The sequence below is a fragment of the Meriones unguiculatus genome, chromosome 4, assembly GCF_030254825.1.
Source record: "Meriones unguiculatus strain TT.TT164.6M chromosome 4, Bangor_MerUng_6.1, whole genome shotgun sequence".
Lineage (NCBI taxonomy): Eukaryota > Metazoa > Chordata > Mammalia > Rodentia > Muridae > Meriones > Meriones unguiculatus.
This window is the reverse complement of record NC_083352.1, coordinates 122,519,528-122,537,581: the sequence shown is the minus strand read 5'-3', so window position 1 is coordinate 122,537,581 and position 18,054 is coordinate 122,519,528. Positions and strand designations below refer to the sequence as shown.

Genomic DNA, 18,054 nt, shown 5'->3' with positions numbered 1-18,054 from the left:
ACCTTGCTTGCCCGTTGTTCTTCATGGCTTATTCAGCCTGCCTTCTTTTTCTTTTCTTTTCTTTGCTTTGCTTTTCTTTCCTTTTTTCTTTCTTTTCCTTTTGTTCTTCTTTTTTTCAAACACAGGGTTTCTCTGTGTAGCCATTGCTGTCGTGGGACTAACTCTAGGACTAACTCTGTGGTTTTGAACTTACAGAGATCTGCCTGCTTCTGCCTACTCAGTGCCACCCAGCTTCAGCCCACTTTCTTATGCCATCCAGGACCGTCTGCCCAGGGATGGCACCATCTCCAGTGACTGGGCCTCCCACAGCAGTCATTAATCAAGAGAGTGCCTGACAGACTTGCCTACAGGCCAGTCTTGTGGAGGCATTTTTTGTTTTGTTTTTGCTTTGTTTTGTTTTCCAATTTAGAGTCCCTCTTTCCAAATTTCAGCTTGTGTCAAATTGACATAAAACTAGCCAACACAGAGCTGGACAATGGTAATGCACGCCTTTAATCCCAGCACTCGGAAAGCAGAGGCAGGCTGATCTCTCTGAGTTCGAGGCCAGCCTGGTTTACAGAGTGAGTTCGAGGACAACCAGGGCTACACAGAGAAACCCTGTCTGGAAAAAAAAAAAAACCCAACCAAATAAACAAACAAACAAAAACCCAACAAACATGACATCAGAGACCAACTTTCTGTGGACTGCGAAGTCAGAGCTTAGGTAGAATTCGTCAGCTTGCATGGTTGCTCTTTCTTTGTCCAGTAGAGTGGTTGAAACGAAGTCTGTAGGAGCCTCAGGGCCCCTCTGCAGTGCTCTGCGAGCACCCTCAGTGTGTGCCCAATCACCCGCTCACGCAGCCTGTCACTTTGTAATGGGAATGACAGATGCTGCGGGTCTGTGTAGTCCGGTCACCTCTAATGCCCCCTCCTCTGCCTCACAGGTTGATGGGGGTGCCCCCGTGGGGAAAGACTTCATGACTGCTCCCCCCTGCATCACCACAGAGACCATCTCGACCACCATGGTAAGTGGAAGCCAGGAAGCCTCCCTCTCTGACCCGCCCCTCACTCCCCCTCAATTCCCAACAGCCAGAACTTGGCAGCTGCTTCAGAAGTCCTCAGCCGCCCTCATGGCAGGGAGACAGGTGACCAGATTCCTGGTGTCCGGTACCTTGGCTGCTCTCTTAAATGTTGTCAGGCTTTGGTTCTCCAAATTGAGTACTGTAGGGAGTGGAGCCCCTGGGGCCCCTGAGTGGAGTCTCTGTTATCTGGGCCATCCCAGGAGTGCAGGAAGAGAGGGAGGGTAGAACCGTCTGATTCTTGGCATGCAGGAATCTTGCATTTCCAAGTGACCCTTACCTGCCCTAATGCCTCCATCCCACCCCTATCCTGCAGTCAACAAATCCAAACCTGCAGTGTTGCAGACAGCTTTCTCTCCACGGCCAGTAGATGGCAGCAATGAACCTGAGTTGGACACTCAGGGCTTTATTTATTGTTGTTTTTGTCTTTGTTTTTTAGACACCCTCTAAGGGACCTTGTGGATTTTGCTATTTATTTGCTGTCTGACCAGTAAAGAAAAGTCCTTGGCGTCGAGTGTCCTTGTCTATAAAATAGGAGTCAGCCTCATTCTGTGTGGCTCACAGCTTTTTTTAATTTTGTTTTGTTTTGTTTTGTTTTGTTTTTTTTGAGATAGGGTTTCTCTGTATAGCTTTGGCTGACCTGGACTCCCTTTGTAGACCAGGCCGGACTCTAGCTCACAGGGATCCGCCTGCCTCTGCCTCTGCCTGATATTAAAGGCGTGCGCCACCATGCCCGGCTGGCTCACAGCTTCTTGCAAGACTCCAGAGCAGTGGTTCTCAATCTTCCTGATACTGTGACCCTTTAATACAGCTCCTCATGCTGTGTGACCCCCCCATAAAATTATTTCATGGTTACTTTATCACTATAATTTTCTACTGTTGTGAATCGTAAAGCAACGGCTATGCAGGGTTTGCTGTGCTAGCTCTGTGGGGCTGGAACCCGCAGGCTGAGAGCTGCTGCTCAGGAGCTTTAACAGTGAAAGAGAGCAAACAGCATTCAGCACGTAGGTTGTCGTGTCAGGCAGCGTCCTGAGAAACTCGGCCTTCGGGTTAGCTATAGTTATCCACTGTTCTTTCTTTTACATCCTTCACAAACAAGACAACCTAGGTTCAGGAGGGTAAAGGGACAAACCCAAGGTCACATGACCAATTCACATGGTTAGCCTCAGGTGTTCTGACACCAGGAGTTCCACTTTCATGTCAGTCTCTCTGCTCCTCCCCTGTCCTGACCTGTGTGAACATCAGCTCTGTGGATCTGGGGCTACAGAATGTAGCAATGCCTGATCTGGATAGTTTTTGAGGTATTGAGAGTTGTTTTTGAATGACTTCCCTTGTCCAAACCCCTGACCTAAATCTGAGAAGATAATTTCATGAAGTCAGGTGCCTCAGCAGGTGGGTTTTAAGTAAACAGACCCCAGGGTAGTAACCTAGCCCGGTTCCTGATGGCATGGGGCACGTTTCCCTGATCACTCAGTTCTTTCTCTCGCTCCAAATTATTACTCTGAGGCATTGAGATCCATGTAAGGCTAAACTTAAATTTGTCTTTATGGTGAGTAGAGTGCAATTTCATTCATTTCCTCATCCATCCATCCATCCATTCATTTGTTCCGAAAACATTGACGAGCCTCTGCCTAGCACAGGGAGACAGCAATGCAGAAGCTACCCTGCCCACTAGGATCCATTTGTTCAATTGTCATCACCAGTGCCTGTCATGTATGAAGCTCTTGGGCACACAGTGATGAGCAAGGCCCACCTCCTCCCTTCCTGGCTGGACGACCTTGGGCAAGTCATCGGAACCTCTCCAAGCCCTCATTTCCACATCTGTAAAGTGGAGTGGGATCCTCGAGGGGTCCTGTGGGAAGGAATAAGAACCCTGTGCAGAGCCCCTGAAACAATGCCTGACCCTAGCGTCTCCAGAAGTCAGCTGCTGCTGTCTCTTTCCTGCCCTCATGAAGCAGTGCAGCAAAGTTACCCTAGGGACCACTGGAAGGAAGCCATGAGTGAGTGACACCTCTGCTAAGGGGATGGCGGGAAGGCGTCACCTGGGCAGGGACAGTGGGCCTGTAAGGGAAGGATAGAGTGAGGCGTGGCCTTCCGGAAAGGCTTGCAGGCGGTGAGAGCAGGTGTGAGGACAGGGATGTGAAGAAACACATGTGGCTGGCAGATGTGCACAGGAGGGGAAGGGGCTGCAAAGACATGTTTCCCGTGCCATGTCAGGTGGTTTAAACTTCGTTCCGGAGACAACAGGGGAATGGTGCTTTTAGAGCAGAAGCGCGTCATTGGCTGCGTGTGTCTGTTAAATTACCAGCATGTGTGGAGTTTGGCCTTTCCTTGCTCTCTCCCTCGCTCCTTCCTGCCTCTTTTCTTCCTTTAATAAATGTTTATTGAACACCCACGATGTCTGAAGTGCTATGCCAGGCACTGTGAATCGGGCACTGGAGGAAACAGTGTCTCTACTCTAGGGCCCACGTGAGGACAGAAAGGGAAGGTGGGAACCTGTCTACAGGGCTGGGGTCTAGCTGAAGAACTGCCGGGGTTCAAGAAGGCAGGTGAGGCAGAGAGCGGGGGGCAGGAGGACTAGGAAGTCTAGGAGCACGAAAGTACAGTATTTGGTCAGTGGGTGCATGTTCAGGAGACAGAGCAGAGGGGCCGAGGGCGGTGTTTACTAGCCAGGGGCTCTTACGGTGTCACCTCAGGTACCTGTGAAAAAAGGCACATTCCCCACCCTGTTCAAAAAGCCTAATTCAGAATCCCCGGGATCCTGGCAGTCTGTGTTCACAAGCCTTCCATCACCCTCCAGGTGGTGCCCGGCAGTGTAGCGTGAGCGGAGGGTTAAGCTTGTATGTTGGGATCCAGCAGCCAGCCCCACTGCTGAACTGACCGGAATGAGGTGGACGTATGGGGTGTTTCCAGGGAAAGGCTCAGAAGACAATTGGTTTTGAAGATTTGGGGTTCAAGAAAGATCTGGGACAACACAGGTAGAGGCAGGGAGGCTGCCCTGGGTACCTGAGGGTGGACAGAGGGGAGCCCCGAGGAACGATCGTGGGCTTGCCTTGCTCAGGGAGAGGAACTGTGCTTCCTTGAGTTGGGAGGTAGACATGGCTACGGATGCAGGGAAAGGGAAGAGGCTAGACTTTGAACAACCTGTACCCCACTTAGTGGCTCCTGTCTTCACTGCAAAGATGGAGGTAAGCTTTGGACACTGGCCTCAGTGACAAGAGGGAAGACAGAGAATAAGAGACTTTATGTGAGCACAGTCTGAGTGACAGAAGGATTCAAAGAGACGTTGGCCGTTCCCTAAGCCAGAGAGAGAAAACACAGCTACAAATGGCCTTTGCAGTCTGGAATCCAAGATGCTGCAAGGAATGTGCCTCTTGATGGTGTGCTGAGTGACCTGGCCAGTGACAGGTGAGGCAGAGGCAAGGGCGGAGCAGAAGGGTCTGCTTCAGCAGGAAGTCAGTGGTCCGGGTCCTTGCCATGCACAGACCAAGACCTCGGTCCATTTGTCTGAGACCCGAATAACAAAGGCAAGCTGCAGACTGCAGGAATGAAACAATAGAAACTTAGTGTCCTTTGGCCAGATACCTTACACCAAGGACAATTCCAGGGAGATCTAGCAGTTAGAATCCAGGAGAAGACCAGGGGAGCTGGCTCAAGAGGGACAATTCCAAGGGCAGAGTGCTGGCACAGGCCACGAGCACCTAGCAGCACTGCAGCTGTCCAGCTCAGGAGTCAACAGTCTTGCCTGGAGACTTGAGCAAGCCACATATTCTAGGTTCCCCTCCCGTGTATCCTCTATAGAACAGGACTGCTACCGAGGCTTGGCTCAGTGGTTTGGAAGGGTGAATGAAATCTTGAGGATGCACATACCTAATGTATATCCTAGGGGTACCAGGCAGTACTCACGTGACCCATCCACTCACGTTCTTTCACTTACCGGCAGCTTTTGGTTTACAAAACCCCTTTACCTGTGTTCTTCTCACAAGAGCTCCACGGGAATAGGCAAAGATCCTTTCTTTCGCAGACAAGTAGGGAGGAAGTGGCCCTGCCTCAAGGTGCACAGAAGGTCCAGAACAAGAGCCTGGGCATCCTAACTCCCTTCAGTGCTTCTAGAGAGCAAGGCTGTATCTTGTGCACTATGACTTCCCAAATAGCAGGGATTTAGTAATCTCTGTTGAGTGAGTGTGTGAGCAAGTGTGCAAGCATGGGGACTGAGTAAGTGGGGGGTGAATGCCTCAGCTCTCTGCCTCTGTGTTACTTCTCAACCCTCTGGGGACGCTAACCACACGGTCACACGCCCTGCCTAGCCTGGAGGCCTCTTGACCTGAGACCTGGCCATCTGAGCACTATTGTCTCCCCAGGAGAACAGTCTCAAGTCCGGGAAGGGGGCAGCTGCCATGATCCCAGGCCCACAGACGGTGGCCACGGAAATCCGTTCTCTTTCACCGGTAAGTAGGCAGGGCCAGCTCAGGCTAGGGGACTTAGAGCTGAGGACGAGGGCACACAGCCCCCAGGAAGTGCAGCAAGGGGCTCAGGACCATTTGCAGATGCCCAAGGTGCCCGTCAGTGCCTCCCCATGTAACCAAAGAGTTGGCATCAGGGCTGGGGGTAAACGGGACACACACATGCGCACGCAGACACGGACACACACATAGCTACATCACTGTATAGAGGAGGAAGACCAGGGAGCGAGGAGTCCACAGGCTTTGATTCCAGGCTGGGTTGTGTTGGTGGCTGTCCCAGCAGGAACCCCGAGTCTGTCACTGAGAGATCAGTTCCGGTGCTTTGATTCTGTTTGCGGTTCTCTGGTCTAGTCCAGCGAGAGCATGTTCCTGTCTGTGACAGGATGAGAGCCCAGTGGGTGGGGTGGGCGTGGGGCTCTGTCTCCTCCCTGGACGAATCTGTCCATTCTTCTGGGAGGCTTAGAGTCTAGGGTGGTGTTAGGACTGTGGGCCTTAGGGATTTCAAGACCTAAGAGTTATAGATCCCTGGACTTGGAAAGGTTTTGACATTCTTGTCTAAGAATGAATGGTTCCGAGCATCTTGGCTTCCATGCTTCACCTTCATGGGGGCCCTGCTTATTTCTGGGAAAGTTTCCCTAGCCCTGCCTGCCCCTTCAGAGCCCAGCGCCCTGACCTGACCCTGGGGTGGGGGTGGTTGTATTCTGCAGATCATCGGGAAAGATGTCCTCACCAGCACGTACGGCGCCACTGCGGAAACCCTCTCCACCTCCACCACCACCCATGTCACCAAAGTGAGTAGAAGCAGGTTCCCGGGCCCCAGCGGGCTGCAGGTGGGAAGGTCATCTCCAGGGCTGAGCCTTGGCTCCCCGTTTTCTAAGGCACAGAGGGGACCTTGGCCAGTTCTCAAGTGCGTTGTCCCGTGCTCCTGCTGTCCGAGGAGTAGGCCTTGCACACAGCATTGGCAGATGGTCCTCCGAAGTCATGATGAACACTGATGTTTGCGTTTTACTGGCCTTGAGAGCCAGGCGAATCCAGAAGAGTGACAAGCAGCAAGCTCCCCAAACTTAGGAAGTGTCATTTGGGGAAAAAAAAATTGTTATTTGCTAAGCCTGGTAACGTAGGCCTTGAATCCCAGCTGCTTAGGAAGTTCTTGTAGGACTGAACGTTCAGGCCAGCTAAGCTAAGGCAACTTAGTGGGACCCTGTTTCAAGATTAAAAGTAAAGAGGGCTGGAGATACCTCTCAGTGGTATATAGTCCTGGCCTGGCAAGGCCCCTAGGCTTAATCCCTATCAATCCCTAAACACTGTCCTTCCTGTCCACTGCCCAAATCGAGAGAGAGAGAAAAGCAGTGTTCTCCCTGCAGATCACCTGAGGGTGAAGGAGCCAGGAGGGATGCTAGCAAGGGTCGGAGGCAGACACTGTGTGTTTACTTTGCTAAGCAAATGCTAGTGAGCCTGAACCTTACTGGACTCCCCCCCACCCCACCCCCCAATGGCTGGAGGTGATGTAAGTGAGACGTGTTTGTAGGAAACAAGAAAGTAGTGTGAAGTTCGGGGGCTTGGAAATTAGGTTGCACCTGGGGCAAGGCAATAGAGAATACGGGGGCAGATGAGGTAGGCACCAGCCACTGGGGATGATTTGACCGTGGAGGATCTTAGTCTAAGGGAAACAGGAGCTCTGGAGGAAATTTCTGACATAGGTAGTGAATCAGTGGAAACAGGCTAGCTGGAGCTGGGACTGGGCTGAGTCTGTCTGTTGTACACAAGGTGCTGTGTTCGATCCCCAGCAATGCAAAGAAAGAAAGGAGGTGCAGGGGAGTAGAGGGAGGAGAGTTCTAGAGTGCTTGATAAGAACTGAGGCCTGGGCTGAGGGCTTGGGCCAGGTGGGAGCTAGAGACAGAAGAGCACAGGCCACAGGAGGGAGGCATTCCTGGAGGAGGGGTTAATCAGCTGTGACAGCCAAGGAATTGAAAAAGGCTGCAATCTGGGAGGCTGCAACAAGTTCCCAGCTGAGTGGCCAGGGAAATCAGGAGGGACCCAGCCACGGCTGGAAGGTTGAGGAGCCAAGCAAAGCACAGGTGTCGAGCTGAGGGTCCAGCTGAGCCACCTAAGGGAGAGTGCCATCGGTAGCACTGTCCCTTTGTCTACACTCTGCAGGGCCCTGCCTGCAACTTTGTAGCTTTGGCACCTTGACACGTTTCCCAAGTAGCAACCTCTCAAAAGACATGAGAGAGCAGCGCCGAGTTTCCTGCTGGCTTTATGGGAACGCCTTACATGGCTCACCCCGCAGTGAATATAGCTCAGAAAACGCTTCTCTGCTCTTTACCGCTTGAGGCTTTCTGTTCACCCTTGCTCACCTCCAGCTATGATTTCCTTCGGTCACATCCTTCTTGAATATGCCAAACAGTTAGGCCCTGCCCCATCCTCTACTTCCAAGCCTCATTCCCTGAGAGAACGGTAGAGGTGATAAATTCTCTTTGTTGGATTGTTCTGAGTCATATGAGGTAGAACCTTGTCACCATTCACATTTCATTCATGTGTTCATCCAACTACAGATCTACATCCAGGTCAGACTGGGAAAGATACTGGGTGAGGAGGGGATACCAAGGTGGTCAAAATACAAGCCTCGTTCTCCAGAGCTCGAAGCCTGGAGAGGTGTGCAGGACCCGCGCACGTAGCTCAGCTCCATGCAGAGGCCCAAGACCATGAGAGACACAGAGTCAGCATTTGGGGAGGGCCAGACAGGAGGCCTTGCAACTCTGCCAGCCAAGGAGTAGCGTCTGAGCTGGGTGTGGGACACATAAATGGGACAGTTTGGTAGCTGGGAGGGGGGTGGGGTAACAATCCTGCAGGAGCTGCAGTCCGAAGTCCCCAAACCAGAAAAGGGCCATGCTGAGGAGCCCAGGAAAGGCATGATCTGCTGTCACCCAGCCTCCTCAGTTGACTGAGGCTGAGGTGTGTAGGCCTCCTGTCTCAGCAGACCTAAGAGGGGCCTCACCTTTCTTTCCCCTGCCCTCTGCTTCTCTCTCTCTGCAGACTGTGAAGGGAGGGTTTTCTGAGACAAGGATTGAGAAGCGAATCATCATTACTGGGGATGAAGATGTCGATCAAGACCAGGTATGGGGCTAGGAAACAGTATTCCCAGGGCACAGCCTGGTATCCAGTCCCTCTTATAATGGGTGGCCTGTGGACGACTACCCTTCTGGGCAGAGAAGGCGTCCATTCCTTGCTGACCCCATTCAGGTAAGAAGCCCCCAAGAAGGGACATTGGACGGGGACTGTGAGATTCACACTCTAGCCGCTTTCTCTAACTCTTTAACCTGGCCCCTCCTGGGTCTCAGTTTCCCCAGCTGTGCAATAGGGACAGGTTCTCTCATAGTCACTATTCCTGGTGCCTCACTACGCTGTTCTGCCCACCAGGCCCTGGCTTTGGCCATCAAGGAAGCCAAACTGCAGCACCCAGACATGCTGGTAACCAAAGCTGTTGTCTACAGAGAAACAGACCCATCCCCAGAGGAGAGGGACAAAAAGCCACAGGTAAGGCCCCGGGGCTCAGCAGTGTGGGGGGAGGAGGAGGAGGAGGAAGCAGTATCGATCCTTGGAGGGTCATTTCCACTGACAGCCTGGGTAGCATGATCGGTAGCACAGCTGTGACCCTCACCTACTTGGCTTGTGTCTCCAAGGAGAGAGACAGAGGCCCCACTCCAGACCAAGGGAAGGAGGAAGAGAAGATGCCGTCTCAGTTTCTTTAGCATTTAAGACCCCAAGTCCAGAAAAGCAAGTCCACAAGGGGCAAGGAAAGGGTGCCGAGGATTGGCAGGGAGGGGAGCTGATGTAAATGGAGGCACAGACCAGTCTGGGTACCACATTTCCATCCCGAGTCACTCTCTCCATCACGCTGATGCGATATTGCTAAGGGGATGTGATGTCCGTAGTCTTTGACCATCTGCTTTGCTTGCTTACAAACCCGGGACTTCTCAGGCCCTCCAGGGCCAGATTCCCAGAAACGCTACCATCTTTCTTTGTCATTGAAGGCCTTCAAGGTCTCCAGTAGTGCAGTGTGGGGACATGTCAGGCTTCTTGCAGCCTACACTGTGGAGGGGGTTCTTCTGCCTCTCTGGAAGCTCGCTGAATTTTATCAGACATAGAAGACAAAAATCTCAGCTATGTGATTCCATTCACTGGAAGTGAATAGCAGGCAAAATTTCTATCCCATTGGGAAGAAAAGCAGAATAGCATTACCCCTAGGATGTGACAGTGAAGAGAGACAAGGAAACTTTCGAGGGAATGTTTCCAACTGGGTGGGCTACATGAAGATACGCATAGATCAACTTTTTTTCAGTGCTGGGGATTTAGCCTGACCTACTGCAGCTGCTTAACATGAGTGAGACCAGGCTCTCTCCTCAGCACCACTCCCGAAAGGCAAGCTCTTGCTGCCCTTACGTCTGTGCACTGTATACAGCTCATACATTACACTACAGCAGGAACAAACCACCTCAAAGGCCCCACAGATAGTAGTTGTTTGCCTCTTTGCCTTTTCTTGAATTGTTTTTTAGAGGGGTACAAGAATGCTTCTCTTTCTTTGAGTGCCACCTTCTTAGAGGGAAAGTACTGACATGTTTTTCTGACATGTGAAAGAATGCTGACCTGTGATCTGGATTGGTCTCATCCAAAAGAACTTGTGTAATGGTGGCAGTGTTTGTTCTGTGCAGTCCAATATGGCAGTCACTGGCAAATATGGCTGTTAGGCACTTGAAATGGCTCAGTCACGATGAGATGTGCTTTAGGGTAAATACATGTAGGATTTCAAAGATTTAGTGTGAAAATGTCAGCTATCTCGGGAATTTTAATATTTATCAAATGAAAAGGGATATACTGACTTAAGTAATGTGATTAATAAACGGGGGTTGTTTGTTTGTTTGTTTCATTTCATTGAGAAAAGGTTTCTCTGTGTAGCCCTCACTGTCCTGGGATTTACTTTGTAGACCAGGCTAGCCTCAAACTCAGAGATCCGCCTGCCTCTGCCTCCCAAGCAGTGAGATTAAGGACCATGCCTGGCTTCCGTTTTGTTTTCGTTGGAGGCAGGTTCTCATATAGCCTAGGTTTCTTTCCCTTGAACTTACTTTGTAGCCAAGGATGACCTTGAACTCCTAATCCTCCTGCCTATACCTCTCTAGCAATGGGATTTCAGGCACCACCTCTCCCAATACGATGTTGTGCTGGAAATCAAGCTCAGAACTTGCTGCACTAGGCAAGCGTTCTGCTAACTGCTGCATTCCTAGGCCCCTTTGTTATTTAGGGCAGTGGGGATCAATCCCAGGACTTGGCATACAGCAGCAAGTGTTCTGCCACACGCCCAGGCCCCCACATATGTCATTAACATGAACTTCATGTGTGTCTTGGTCACTTCTACTGCTGTGAAGAGATACCATGACCAAGGCAACTGTTATGAAAGAAAACATTTAAATGGGGGCTTGTTTACAGTCTCAGAGCTTAGTCCATTATCATCATGGTGAGGAGCATGGCACTAGGCATGGTGGGCATGGTGGGCATGGTGATGGAGGAAGAGTTGAGAGCTACATCTTGATGCCCAGGCAGCAGGCTGAAAGAGAGAGAGAGACAGAGACACAGAGAGACAGATAGAGTCAGAGACAGCAACACAGAATGATGGAGAGAGACTGGGCCCAGTGTGGGCTTTCGAAACCTAAAAGCCCACCCACCCAACTTCCTCTAACAAGGCCACATCTCCTAATCCTCGAATAGCCCTTTCAAACAATTTCACTCCCTCGTGATTAAGAATTCAAATATATGAGCCTGTGGGGGCCATTCGTATTCAAACCACCACACACACACATTTGCTCTTTATTAAGTTAAAATTTGGGATTTAAGTGTTGGGGAAGCAGCTCAGTTTGTAAAGCGTTGTGAGGACCTGAGTTTGAGCCCCAGAACTCACTTGTAGAAAGCTGGGTTCTGTGGTGCACACTTGCAATGCCAGTGCCGGGAGCTGGAGCCAGAGACCTGCCTGTCAGCCAGCTTGATCTGCTTGGTGGGCTCCAGGCTGGTGAGAGACCCTGCCTCACACAAACAAATGAAAACTAACGAACACAGGTAAACCGCAGCACTCAAAGCTGACCTCCAGCTCACGCGTGTGCATGCATTCCCAGGTACCTCCTACACGGGATTTAAATTTGGAAAACTAAAACTTTCTATTTGTCTGGAAAAGTTGAGAAAAACAGAAATATCTGAGACTTTTAGTAGCGATATTGAGAGCAAGTACTTTCTAGGAAAGTAAATTTCACGCAGTGCTCACAGTCTGTTTCCATTGTATATGCTGAAGGAGAGTAAGCTGGCCACAGTAAAACCTTAACTCAGACTTCCATGCAAACTGTCGTCACCTGGTTTTTCCTCTTTTCTCTGAATCTCAGCGTGGTGGCGGGTAAGTCACTGGTCATGCTAGCACAGAGTTGGTGACATCCCCTGGGGAAGCTGCCTTGGATGGTCTGCTCTGGAACGGCTGGGTGAACCTGGAACCCCTACTTCATGAGGATTACTATTTAGTTATACATCGGTCCTTGTGAAGGCCCCAGTAGCCAGATGTAGGGGCCATGACATCCTGGTGGGATTCCAGAGGCTTGGCCCTATGGCCCTGCCACTGACCAGTGGGTCAGTTTCTTCTCTGGGGCAGGGCAGGGGTCTCAGTTCCAGTATTTGCTGAGTGAAGAGCTGGAGCAAGCACCTTTCCAGTGTATTCCTTTGTGTGCTTTTCTGGGTGTCTGTGTTTGTTCCCTCCGTCACCTCCATCCTCTCACTCTTCACTGTGTTTCCCCCAGAGGCTGTTTGCCACTGGAGCCCCAGGCTCTCTGACTTTCCCTTTCCTCTTCTCCCGGCCTCCATGTCTGCCCCGCCCTGCCGCGTGCTTGTGGTCTTTGACATCAGCCCGCTGCTCCTGCTGCTTCATTCCCTCCTCTTCAGTTCTTCACTGAATGCTGTTCTCCCCAGGAACACTGGTATACCCCTGTTTTCTCTTCCAGCTCATTCTGTAGAGATCCACTTTATGTTCTGGGGAGCCACAAGTCTTTCTTGCCTTCTCTTTCCACACGCTTTGCTAGACAGGGTCATGCCCAGTGATTCTGGGGAGAAGTCTTTTCTGAATTAAAAAAAAAAAACAAACCCAAAAACAAATAAAGCCTTTGCTTCCTTTTTTTCATAATTTTTTAATATAATTTATAATTTTTAATTTATAATTTTTTAATATAATTTATTTTAATATAATTTATTTAACTTTATTTTATGTGCATTAATGTGAAGGTGTCAGATCCCTTAGAATTGGTTGTACAGACAGTTGTGCGCTGCCATGTGGGTGCTGGGAATTGAACCCAGGTTCATTTTGAAGAGCAGACAGTGCTCTTAACCACTGAGCCATCTCTCCAGCCCCAAGCCTTTGCTTTTTTTTTTTTTTTTTAAAGATTTATTTATTATTTATACATTATTCTGCCTGCATGTACACCTATATGCCAGAAGAGGGCACCAGATCTCATTATAGATGGCTGTGAGCCACCATGTGGTTGCTGGGAATTGAACTCAGGACCTTTGGTAGAACAGCCAGTGTTCTTAACCTCTGAGCCATCTCTCCAGCCCCAAGCCTTTACTTCTTAAGGTGCTTGAAAAACACTGACTTAATGGAGAGCTGCATCTTGGTACCCCACCCCTCCCCCCAAGAACTCCAGAGTCCTACAGACCCGATTTCAAATTTCAGGCCTTCCTTTATCCCTTCCTACCTTTTTTGGTGGCAAGTCTTGTTATATAGCCCAGGCTGCCCTTGATCTCAATATATTCCCTGCTGGCCTTCCTAAGTGCCGGGATTCCAGGCCAGGACCATCACACCTGGCTTCAGGTTCTCCCTTCCCTCAGCTCTGAGACCTTACCAAGCGATTCCTGCGTCCTGTGTTTTCTTACCAGTATTGGCTCCCCCATTGCTGTTATTCATGGGGTACTTACGCCGTGGCGAGTGACATTACTATCTGCTCATTCATTCGACAGATGCTTAGAGACCTTAACAGGCTTGCTCATAGCTGCAGTGCTGGGAACAGGATAAACTGACTAGAGGCAGCCTGATGTGGTCGACTCCAGAGCCACATGTGTTCCTTCCATGCTGACTTCCCATAGTCTTTGTCTCATGGAGATTATACAGATACGGTAATTACCATAGTGGCTGGCACACAGTGAGCCTTCCAAATCAGGTAGGCCAGTCACTACTGTGGGTCACGGTAAGCCATCAACTGCTGTCCTAATCTAAGAAGAATGAATTGAGCAGAGTACTGTTTGGGCCCTTCCTGGCCTCTCCCCCTCTGAGAGGATCTGTCTCCAAACACTGCCATCGAGAGGACAGCACTCACTTGGCTGTGTTTTTGAGCAGTTGCCACTGAGATAGCAAAGATAGGTAACGGATAGCTCTTGCTATCGGGGAAATCAGGGCAAGGGCTTCAGTGAAGCAAGCGTAGCAACAAGGCGCGTGTCCGGCCCTCCAGGTGTGAGGCCCCCTCTGTGGTATGCTTCTACCTGCGTAAGGCAGGTCCCGGCTAACAGAGAGATTGATGGAGGCTTAGAGAGGCTGAGACATTTGCCCACAGCCACAGAGCAGACAGGCCAGGAAGCACAGAGTCCACACTTCCATAGGTAAACCTAGAGTTTAGTTGGACTGCAGGCTCTGGTGGGTTTTTGTTTTGTTCTTCTTTAAGCACCGCTGTCTGTAGTTTAATCTCCAGGCCACAGCAGGCCCATGGGGAATAACTGGGAAAAGCAAAGGAGAAGCCAGACAACCTGCAGCCTGGGTGAAACAGCTGCAGAACTGAGAGGAGCGAGGGAGGAAAAGGAAAATGATGGGGACCATAGCGCCTTCACGTTAGAGGACCACTTAAAAGATTTTCAGTAAAAGGTGCTGCCTCCTCAGGAGCAAACAAGCAAACACACGGACTCTAGAGTCAGGTGCACGTGGGTCATTCCTTAGCTACCACAAGCGAGCTGTGTGGCCTTGGATGAGTTTTTCTCTGGGCTGCAATGCAGGGCAAAAGGTAGCTAGAACAGCTTGCCACGTGTCTAAAGTCCCTAATTTCCCTTCTCTTCCTTCCTTTGTACCTGCCACCCCCTTCCCCTGCCTCTGGCACCCAGGAATCCTGACCTCCGTGAAGAGATGCTGGCGTGTCTGGTCCAACCCAAGCCAGAGAACCATTAAGAAGGGGCCTTCATTCTGGATTCTCCGACAGCACCAACATCCCAGCTGCGACGTACTGTCACTGAGGAGAGACTGGGAAGGGAAAGCATATATATATATAGATATATATAGATATAGATATATATACAGGAACCACCGCGTCCTCGCACTGCTGCTGGGGCTGGCGGAGCAGTCAGCTGATGGCGACAACTAACATCTGCAACAACCTTCATTTCCTTTGCAGACAAATTGAATTGGTGGGAATTTTCCCCCCCCCGGGAAAATATATAACAATCGTAATCTCTCGCTCCCTCACCTCCACCTCCTGCAAACTACAAAAGCAGACCGCGATGATTGTAGACACCCTCTTGAAGCCCAGCTGGGCACACTCCAGGATGGACGAGCACCCTCTTTGTTCTCCAGCCTCTCTTGCTCCCTCTACTGCAAAGGAAAGAGAAAAAACATAAAAGATCTTGTAGCCAAGCAAGAGAAGTCACAGCAGCAAGACATGCACAGGCAACTGGTTTCCAAGAAAGAGAGAATGGAAGCCTCCCCCATGGGAAGGAGAAGGAGGGACACTCCATGTTGTTTTCTGGGTCTTGATACTGGGCTTAGAAATTCACTCTGTTCTTCTGCCTCCCAGCCACGCCCTCGGCGTGTACTCATCTTGTCTCCATTTTCTGTCTCAGCTCCCTCTTGCCTCTCTCCCCGACCCTCCTCTTCTGTGTCCTGGTCCTGCTGAGGGCCACTGCAGATGACCCTCATCGGAAACAAAAGAGACTACAGGAGCAAAAGGAAGCTGTGGGAAGGGAAGTAGACATTGTATGTTTCCGGCTTCTCATGACGGAGGTGCAGCTCGTAGGAGATTGTATGACTGTGATTTTAAGTTATGTATATTACATGTAACAGGAAACAAATATTAAAATAAACTGTGCTGGTAAGTATGCAGCTGACATTTCCAAGCTACAATTACCTGACTGTGATTTGGTGTATCCCAAGGTTCCTAGATCTTGCCAAACTGGCCCAGCCGAGGACACTAGACTCTGGGTGGGGCCGGCTCCCAGTATTGCTGACAGATTCAGTGTAGTGAAACTGTGTGTGGTGTTTGTAACTGGGTGATCGGTGGGGAGAGTGGGGGACCCTCCATAGAGAGGTGAGGGTTCGGCCAGAAGGAAGCAACACAGATGTAGTCCCGAATATGCCAGGCCAAGATGCCTTCTCCCCCAGCAGTAGCTGTCAGGGCCTGGTCTGTGCTCAGGACTCCTGCTGCTGAGGTCCCATAGGTCAGTCCTCCTACCTCCAGGGGGCTTGCCTTGGTTTTCAGTCCTCTCTTTCTGTTTTGCTACTTACTACCAGGGTCCTTGTTTTGGTTTGTGTTCCACCACGTCTTGCCCTGCTCTTCACCGCCTCATCACAATCAGTTCTTTCTCTTGAGGGAGGTGGTGCCCTGGTTGGGGTAGAAAGCAGCGACTCTCACTTGGTTTTCTGAAATGCCCAGCCAGTCTTCCCCCTGTGCCTCTTTCATCCTGTGAGTCATTCTCTTCTTCCCGAGCTAAAGTAGCCATGACAAAGAGGCCATGGACAGAGGGAGGGCCGTGATAGGCCCACACCGCACTTCTGCAGGCCTCACCTGTCCTAGAATGATAGCAGGTATAAGGAAGTGCCCCCTACTGGCTCTATCTGCACTAGACCCTGGCTTGCAAGACCTCGGTCGGTAGTATCCAGGCTCAGAAATGGCCTTGAGATAACAGGAGCCCTTGGAGAAGACCCTGCCACAAGCTTGCTGTTGCAGTCTGGCACATGCAGGCTTCTGGCTTGCTTGCTATGTCCCTCCCTTTCTGAGTGAAAATATACCACAGCAATCTCATTCCTTGTCCTAGTCCTGCCAAGGCAGTTCCTACATTCATTCACCAGATGTTTATGATGGCCGGTTTGTGCCTGGCTCTGTTTCAGCATGGAAGGGGAAACATGCAAGGAGAGGGGGGACGTGGGAAACTAGTGGACGAGCCTAGCTCTAGCAGAGCTGGCTCATTTCAGAACACTTCTCCATATCCTCCACCTTATTAGACACTAAGGAGAAATGTCTTGTCGGAGGGCCCAGACTAGATGTGCTCTCTTGGTTTGCTTATTAGTTACAATATACACCCTACCTACTTACAGGTGCTGGTCTGATACAGGTCAAGAGGCTAGAGTAGCTCTTGTCTCTGTGGCAGCTGAGAAGACAGCCAAGCTGTTAGATAGCAGAGTCAGCCATATACGCCCGGTGCAGGCTTGTGGGCCCACACCACTCCAGTGGCAGCGCCTTGTCTCTGCTCCAGGATCTTTGGCCATTCTTGATGGAGAAGCCACAGAACCTCCTTCCTGCCCTTTATAGCACGCAAGTCCTCTCTGCTTCTGAGCCCAGAGCAGGAATAGCTCTATCCCCTCGGAATCAGTCTCAGGCCTCATCTGTCTTTGCAGGAACTCTTCCGGCCTGCACACACTGGGCATACATACCTCAGAGGGAGGATCTTTGTTTGGAGAGTTGTGCCTGCCCTGCACATGGGCTACAGGGCAAGGGTGACGTGACCCAGCTTAGCTTGTGGGACGTTAGGGTTTGGGGAGACACCTGCTCCATGGATGTTCTGACCTTTTTTTTTTCTTCCCAGAGAGGCAGTCAGCACCCTGCCCGGGGAGGAGGGGACTAAAATCTAGGGCACTCTTTGCTCCCCATCCTCCTCTCCATAGAGAATAAGGACGTTGTCTTGTCTGACTTCAACCTACTTTTTCTTTTTGCTTTTGTGTGTGTGTGTCATCTTCTCTGTGGTACCTCTCCATCCAGGGGCCAGGTAACAGTGTGAGAAAAGCCTCAATGAGCAGTCAAGGTTCTGGGTGGCCATCTCCTTGCAGCTCCTAACTCACCACGTGACAGTGGGCTACCCCATCCCATTTAACTAAGCGAGCAGGGCAAACTCGTTACACAATGAGGCTTTATCTCTGCGTCTCATGCACCCCTCCCCCCCTTTCCCCTCTACTTTTGCTTTCTGTGAATCTTTCCACGTGAGGGTATAGGAAGTGCCAGGACCTGTTTCAGTTTCTGAATCCTGCAAGCACATACCAAGACTGGCCTGAAATTGCATGAGCGACATCACTCTAAATATATCTATATTTTTTTCAAAAGCACCTTACCAACCAACTGCAATGCTGTCCTGTTCCTTTTTACTCACTCCCCTCTCTCCTCTCCTGTCCCCACGCTCCCCCACCTCAGTGCTCCGTGCTGTATGCGTGTGCTCTCTGTTCTTGTATACTCAATAAAAGTGAAATAAATGTGTTTGATGCTGAA

At 50.6% G+C, this 18,054-nt stretch overlaps 1 protein-coding gene across 16 annotated transcripts in view; it reads left to right on the top strand.

Annotated features, from left to right (window-relative positions):
• Epb41l1 (erythrocyte membrane protein band 4.1 like 1) overlaps positions 1-18,054 on the top strand; it is a 119,590-nt gene extending 101,536 nt beyond the window's left edge. For 13 of the 16 annotated variants that reach the window (XM_060382954.1, XM_060382957.1, XM_021650971.2 and 10 more), the window contains 6 exons: positions 924-1,004; positions 5,420-5,506; positions 6,229-6,312; positions 8,558-8,638; positions 8,942-9,058; positions 14,690-18,054. In XM_060382954.1, coding sequence (XP_060238937.1) covers positions 924-1,004; positions 5,420-5,506; positions 6,229-6,312; positions 8,558-8,638; positions 8,942-9,058; positions 14,690-14,698 — 459 coding nt within the window. In that variant the 3' untranslated portion in view covers positions 14,699-18,054. The remainder of the gene's footprint in view (positions 1-923; positions 1,005-5,419; positions 5,507-6,228; positions 6,313-8,557; positions 8,639-8,941; positions 9,059-14,689) is intronic. The other 3 variants (XM_060382958.1, XM_021650970.2, XM_060382959.1) reach the window with 1 other exon arrangement.